This window comes from Lepidothrix coronata, unplaced genomic scaffold (assembly GCF_001604755.1).
Source record: "Lepidothrix coronata isolate B3197 unplaced genomic scaffold, Lepidothrix_coronata-1.0 Scaffold108, whole genome shotgun sequence".
NCBI lineage: Eukaryota > Metazoa > Chordata > Aves > Passeriformes > Pipridae > Lepidothrix > Lepidothrix coronata.
Genome location: NW_016690288.1, coordinates 234,047 through 241,866, shown reverse-complemented (window position 1 = coordinate 241,866; position 7,820 = coordinate 234,047). Strand labels below are relative to the sequence as shown.

General features: G+C 43.8%; 1 protein-coding gene across 1 annotated transcript in view; it reads right to left on the bottom strand.

Annotated features, from left to right (window-relative positions):
* Positions 1-670: 670 nt before the first annotated feature.
* The window catches only part of LOC108501794 (myeloperoxidase-like), a 12,351-nt gene continuing 5,201 nt past the window's right edge, over positions 671-7,820 (bottom strand). Inside the window, exons 7-13 of the mRNA XM_017824030.1 lie at positions 6,426-6,741; positions 5,673-5,833; positions 5,040-5,292; positions 3,647-3,817; positions 2,617-2,854; positions 1,974-2,191; positions 671-743 (exon numbers count right to left, since the gene is read on the bottom strand). Coding sequence (XP_017679519.1) covers positions 703-743; positions 1,974-2,191; positions 2,617-2,854; positions 3,647-3,817; positions 5,040-5,292; positions 5,673-5,833; positions 6,426-6,741 — 1,398 coding nt within the window. The 3' untranslated portion in view covers positions 671-702. The remainder of the gene's footprint in view (positions 744-1,973; positions 2,192-2,616; positions 2,855-3,646; positions 3,818-5,039; positions 5,293-5,672; positions 5,834-6,425; positions 6,742-7,820) is intronic.

The following is a 7,820-nucleotide window of genomic DNA, read 5'->3' as shown; positions in this document are numbered from 1 at the left end:
CCCTTGGCTTTTTTGCCCACCTGGACACACCAGGGCTCATGTTCAGCCTCTGCTGAACAACAATCTCAGGTCCTTTTCCAGCTTTCCAATCACTCTGCCCCAGCCTGTCATTGATGTCAGATGGAGATGAATGCACAAGATGGGTTTTATTACTGCCCAGAACACCCAAACCATACAGGTCCACTGTAGAATTTAAATAAATTTGTCTCTAGGCTTCAAGACTCCAGTGTCTTCAGAGACTTTTGATCTTGCTGATCAAAAACAGCCAAAACAGCTTTTGCTCTTGTGCAAAACGAGATTAGGAAGGTTCAGACAAAGATGACATGAACTTGATCATTTCTGAGCAGGTACAAAGGAATTTGATTTTGAAATGCAAGCGTGCCAAACCTCCAGGTTTGACACCCATTCAGGATGGAAAGTAAAAAATTTGTCTTAATTATGTTTTTAGAGAGTCACAAAACCTCTGATCAATTTTTTTTTAGAGCAACATAAAATAACACTTCGTTGCCCTTCCATTTGGAGGCTTACTTTACTGGAAATTTTTAGAAATAAATAGTATTAAAATCACATTACAGGAAATAAAACAGTCGCCATAGCCTTGAGCTCCCCTCTGGGAAACCACGTGCTGAGGTTCAGTCGACAGCAGCCACTGGAGCCTGATGGCCAAGGCAGGAATTTCCCAGGAGCAGCTCAGGGCCACCATCAGGGGTTTCCAGCACTGGTTTGAGCAGCAGGACTAGAACCTGTCAATGAAGCAGGAAAAGCTGCTGAGAGGCAGAAAGCCCTTCCTGGGCACACTCTTTCCCCCCACATTTTTGTCATCCCTGTATCCTTGCAGCTCTGAGGCCGAGGTGCTTCCAGCCTTGTCAACAGGTGACATCAGAGAGCCCTTAGGATGAGGGGTTCGAGGGCAATTTCTTGGTGCTTGAAAAGGTTAAACTTTTATCAGCTGCTTTTGACCCCCTGGAATTTCACTCTCTCTGGGTTATGAAAACAGGTTATGAAAACACTTCAACTTCCTCCTGGACCGGTGATAAAAGAGCCACAGGAAGCAGCTCAGCACATTTTAGTGACCATAAGACTATGATAATAAAAGAAATGAGACAACATTGTTTGGAGAGAAGGTAAGTTGGACTCAGCTCCTAAAGAAAGGGGTGAAGTCACCAAAATTTAGCCTTTACATCAAGTGCAAATATCTGTTTTGAACAACAGTGTTTCCCTCAAATACAGGAATTTCCTGTATTTGTTTCCTGAATACAGGAACTTCATGGTCTGTGCCTTGCAGAAGGACAGAGCAGGGGATCCCCAGGGATTGTCATCATCTGTAAATGGGTTTCCAGAAGGAAAAAAAACCTAATCCACTCTGCAAGTCTCTGTTCTCCCACATCATTTTCAGCTGGGAGAGCCTGTGCCAGAGGTGTAAATGCAGGAGGGCACAGAGAGTGTCCACATCCCTCAGATGAAGACCCATCATCATCTCTGACTGGGTGTGTTAAACTGCTGGTGTGTGAGGCCACACAGTGTCAAAGCTACTCCAGATATACCTTAAAATGCTTTAAAACTTTAGGGAAAGCAAGGGGAGGGCAGGGACTTGGAGCAGCAGAGTAAGAATTTGGAGCAGGCTGACTAATTCCAGTTGATTTTTTCATGGACACCCTTCCTGTGAGGTAAGACTATGGTTATCCTGGCATTTATTAGAGAAGGACACATTCAAAAGAGCCAGAACAGACTGGATTTTCAGGGATTTTCCACCTCCTTGAACAGGAAGAGGCAGGTTAATAAAGGATGATGAAAGGGATGGATCACAGGGAGACCCAGCCAACAGCATCTCTGCCTCCAGTGCTGTCTGAGTGCAGCTGAATGCACAGTCATCTTTTTGGGGCCAGAGTCACCATAGAAACCTTAATTTTTTAGGCATGGAGGAGACATCATAGGGTATTTATTATTTTTGACAGGCCTTGGAACACTGGTACCTTTTGTGCCACTCTCAGGTTCATCTTTCCAGGGTGAGAGGTCGAGTCCATCGATCTCCTGGCAGTCAGTGAAGTCCTGGGGGTAACTGTTGATCCTGAACACATCCCTGGGTATCTTCTGGATACGAGTGTTGTCACAGAACACCTTTGACAGTGTGATTTTTCTCAGTGCTTGCAGCTGTTGTGGAGTGAAAACTCCTGGGTTCTCCCACCAGAACCTGCAAGGATATTTTCAGAAGCAGTTTGTAGTCTCTGGTTACCTGCCAAGATGGGACCTGACCAAGGTGAGTCTCTGCTCAGATCCACCCCGATCCACCAGGCAGAAGGCACAGCCTTTTGGGAAGAGGTGTCTCCAGCATGGCCAGATCTTCCATGCAGCATCTCCGGGCTGCTGGGACTCAGTGATTTATCCTCCCCTTTGTGCCCCGAGAGCAAATGTCACCTCAGGCAGAGATTAGTGCAGATCCCCCGTGGTCTGGGGCTGCTGCTCCTCAGCCTCACGGATCTGGAGGAATGGGCTGCAAAAACGAGTCCTTTGGCCACTGGACTAAAACCAAGACGTGAGCCTTGCTGGGAGCACTGGGTTGGATCAATGTCAGCGTTTTCCCCCCTGATAAATGCCCCAGGGAATGTTGGCTCTCACCTGTCCCCATCCCGCAGGTTCCTGAACTGGGTGCCAATGATGCAGGACAGGAGGGGTCCCACCCTGCCCTGGGGAACCACGGGCTCTGCGACCGCCCCGATCCACAGGTCGATGTTGTCCGGTGTCCCGTACACATCCAGGAACTTCTTGGCCAGTTTGGGATTGCCAAGCACCTCAGAGAATTCTTCCACAGTTTGGGGTTGGGAGAGCCCACAGAAGCCCCTCCAGGCATTGTAACCTGCAAGAGCAGGAGCAGCAGCTGAGCAGAACCCACCACCCCATGGCCCCACCATCTGCCTTGGCTCAGGACCCCTTGGCCCATGGGCAACATCTGCTTCTTCTCATGGCATTAAAGGAGCTGGAAGCTGCCCTTGGCTAGGAAGTCACAATGTTTTCAAAGGTCCTTTCTGTGTCTACACACTAAACTAACAATCTGGGTTGTCCTCATGAGTACAGGTTAGAGCTCTCCTGTTGGTTACAGCTCTCTAGTGCTGAATGTGAGTGCACCAGTCCTTGCAGCTCTGGGAGGCAAAATTTCTGGGGTCAAAGTCCTAGAAAAGAGCAGCATTTGGTTGTGAGCACCTGTTATTCTGCAGCACCTCGTACCTGAAGTCACTTCTGCTCAGAGCCCAGGGCTGTCAGGAGGCACCAAATCAGCACTGATGGGCAAAGAACAAAGCACTGGTGGCCTGTCTAAGGCCACGTGAAAGCTGAACTTGGTCACTTGTGTCTGTACCTTCTGTATCCCACATGTCCCCACTTTGCAGTACACCACTGTATCTCCCCCTCTTTATTACTTCATCCCAACTATCATTTTTTATTTCAAAGCCTTTTGTCCTTGTCTTAAAATTTTATAACGCAGAGACCTTTTATTCCCTGAGTTTGCCTGTGTACCCACCCTTCACCCTCAAATCAAGGCACTCTTTCTTCCCACTGGCATGGGAAAAGCTCAACACATTCATGAACTGCTATAAACAGCAGAAGAAAACAGAGTGTTGTTCAGAGAAGGGGTGGATTTGTGCCTCCTTACCTGGCAGGCCGTGGTCTCTTCCCCGTTGCATGTTCATGGCTGCTAAATCCAGCCCCATGACCTCCAGCTGTTCAAAGAGGTGGTTCTGGAGCTCCTCCACCATCAGCTGGTTCTGTTCCATCTTCTTCGCGTGATCCACCACCATGCCCCGGACCAGGGGGTCGATGCCTCCTGCAGCCATTGCGAACCAAGGAAAGGCTTTTTGTGCCAGGTTGCAGCTTTGGGTGGTCCCTTTTGCGCAGCTGGAAGAGTTTACTTGGGCTGGGTGGGGTTTTCCCAGCTCCAGATTTCCATCTCGACGTGTGTGTTTGTGGAATCATAGAGCCACAGGATGGTTTGGGTTGGAGGGGACCTTCAAGATGGTTGAGTTCCACCCCCCTGCCACGGGCAGGGACATCTTCCACTAGACCAGCTTGTTCCCAGCCCCATCCAACCTGGCCTTGAGCATTTCCAGGGATGGGGCAACCTGTGCCAGGGCCTCACCCCCCTCACAGTGGCACATGTATGGATCTGTACATGTCTGCATTTGCCAGCAGATGAGGCCTCGCACAGCAACTAAATTCCTTATCCCTCCCCATCCCTCAGCCTTTATTTCCACAGCCCTAAACCCACTTGTTGTCCACCAGGATCTCCAAGTCCTTTTCTTCTGCTCCTCAGCCCACCAGTCCCGATACACGGGGGTCTGTCAAGGTTTAGGTTTTGCAATGGATTCTGTTTTATAATTTCCTATTAATTGACAGATATTCAAACACTAAATGCAACAATAGAATCAACTCATGTCTGATTGTCTGTGTCTGTTTCGTAACCGTTAAGGAAACAGTGGGATTAAAACACAGGAAAATGGGCTGCACGCCTGTATTTTGGCAAGTTTTCCATGATTAGTTAATTAACCCATTTTGGAAGAGTCATTTGTGCTCCTTGGAAAAACCCATGTTGGGAGATCTCAGCTGTGTAATAGCAGGACCCCACAGCTCCATTTAGAGCCATGAAGGGAGATGGACACCACAAGGAAGTGACAAAGGTGTCTCAGCTCAGTTAAATGGGGTGCATCACCCTCTGGAGATGCCTCCTAACTAGAGGGGGATATAACAGCTTTAACTGACCTAAATTTTGGTGGCTGACACTTGGCACAGGAGCAGCTGCACCATCTCAATGGATGTGCAACACTCACTCTGTCGGGTCTCGCTGAGCTGGGAGCAATTCAAGGAAGGACTGGACGTGACACTCAGTGCTCTGGGCTGGGTGACAAGGTGGGGATGGGTCAAAGTTTGGATTGGATGATCTTGGAGGTCTTTTCCAGGCTTAATGATTCTGTGACTCTTTGTCTGACCACCACGTGAGCCTCAGGACCAGACCAGGACCATCCCCACCTTCCCCCCCCCTCAATTCCTACCTTCCATTATAATTCTCCAAGTAGCACAGAAGGTCAGATGAAGAGGGACATGGGAGAAGGAACCCAAAGGCTGGAAACTCTCATCCAAGCGGGACACAAAGGGCTGCACCGAGGTGTGGCCGAATCGGAAAGCCAGGGAAAAAACGTTTGAGGCTCTGGGATCCACCTCCTCATCGTAACCACGGTACTGAGGGATCCACTTGCTGGTCTCCTCAGCCAGCAGAAGTGGGAGGTAATCCCTGTATGTTATTATCTGAAAGCACAAAAGCAGAGCAAGTTGCCAGAAGCTGTAGCAGAAATGCCATAAAAATCAGAGCACTGATGTGGACTCTCTGGAGCAGAATTCATTAGGATCTTCACAAAAACAGGTGTAGCAGTGGCATGACATAATAAAATTATTTTAAAATGCAGAATTAATAAATCAGATAAATAATTGATACATTAAATATAATATATAGCTGGTAAATTCCTTAAATAAAGGATAAGAAAGCTCTCTGGGTATCCATGCTGTCTCAGATGGATCATCCTTATTCACAATTTCCAGCTCCCGCGAACAACTCCACTGATTCCACAAAGCAGAATCTTGGAGGGAAAAACACATTCCTGAGTTTAAACACCCCGCAGTGACCATACCTGGTTTATGGCAATCACAATCTTTCGACTCTCCTGGTACAGCTTTTCCCCATCCCAGTGGGGATTTAATTCCCTCAGCTCCGTGACCAGGCGATTGTGCTCTCGGAGAAAGATCGTGTGCATGGCAGAAAGTCCCAGGTTTTCAGTCACACGTTTGTCCCCTACAAATAAAAATATTCTCTGGGCAACCCATGCCAGGCCCTCACCACCCCCACAGGGAAGAATTTCTTCTGTATACCTAGTCTTAACTTCCCCTCTTTCTGTTTGAACCTATTACTCCTTGCCCTCCAGTTTCTGGCAAACAGTCCCTCTCCAGCTTCTTCGTAGCCCCTTCAGATCTTGGAAGGCTGCAGAGGTTTCCATACAACCTTCCCTTCTCCAGGTTGAACAGCCCCAACTTTCTCAGGCTGACAACTCACATCCCATTAATGAATGGTGAGTTCAAAGTAGGACAAAAAAAAAAGTCCCCGAGAAGTTTTAAGCACTGGTGGTTATTCTGTTGAAAACTTCTATTGAAAAATTCTCCTGCCTTTGAAAAGACTTTTGAAAAAGGAGAAGGCTTTGTTGTAACTTTTGGAAAATTACAATAACGTTATGTTTAATTAATCAATTATTTCTTGATTTTTCTCTTTTTAATTTGGGAGGCAGCCCCCTGTCTTCCACCTCACGCAATGGAGTCTTGAAGCACCTCATCCACCCGACCACGATGATCCCTTCAGACTCTGAGGACACACCCCAGGGCTGCACCTTTACCTGCTTTAAAGCAGGGGATGTTGGCGCCCGGGTTGGTGAGGACACAGACGCTCTTTGTCACGTTCTCAAAGGGCAGCAGCTCCAGCCCCGCGTCCGTGAAATGCTGGTTCACGGCCATGAGGCCCAGCTGGCTGCTGAGGTTCCTCAGGCTCCTGGCCAGGGCGCCGTCGCTGCCGTACAAGGTGCTGGCATCGATGAAGGAGGTGGCGGCGTTGAGCTGCTCCCGGGAGAAGGCCCCGGGAGTGCACGCGGGGGCCGACTGGACAAAGGGCATGCAGGTGTCGGGCCTCACCGCCCGGGGGTCATCGGGGGGGAACTACGCAAAAAATCATAAGTGGCTTAGCCAGGAGTCTTAATTAAATATATATATATATTAATATATATATTTATATATAAAAATTATAAATATATATTTTATACATCAAAATAGAAATATAAATATAGCATAAATTTAAATAATTAAATAAATAAACTATAAATATAAATATAAAATAAACATAATTATAATAGAAATAGAAATATAGCATAATATAAATAATTAAATAAATAAACTATAAATATAAATATAAATTAAACATAGCCATAATATAAATATAAATAAATAAAATATAAATATAAATTAAACATATATACACATAAATATAAATATAAAGTAAATATCAATAAATAAAATTATAAATATAAATAAATAAAATATAAATAAATAAAATATAAATAAATAAAATATAAATATAAAATAACTATAAATAAATAAAATTATAAAAATATATATAATACAAATATAAAATAAATATCAATATAAGTATAAAATAACTATGAAATAAATATAAATATAAATATAAATAAATAAAACATAAATATAAAATAAATATAAAGAAATAAAATTATAAATATAAATATAATATAAGTATAAAATAAACATCAATATAAATATGAAATAAATATAAAAATATAAATAAAAAATAAATATAAATAAAATACAAGTATAAATATAAAATAACTATAAATATAAAATAATTATCAATAAATATAAATAAACGTATAAATAGAAATATTAATGTAAATATAAATACAAAAATATAAATATAAATATAAATATAAATATAAATATAAATATAAATATAAATATAAATATAAATATAAATATAAATATAGATATAAATATAGATATAAATATAAATATAAATATATATAGGGTTCTTTCACACGTCGAGATAGGGTTAAGAGAATAAGCCATGGACTTGTTCCCAAAGTGTGTCTTTTATTGACGGGGGAACTTGGCAAAAAGGGACACCACACAAACTGGGCAAAAATATAAAATATTCCACCACAATACTGACTCAACAGATGTAATAACACAACACTAAAGTCAGAATCCAGTCCCTCCATGACACT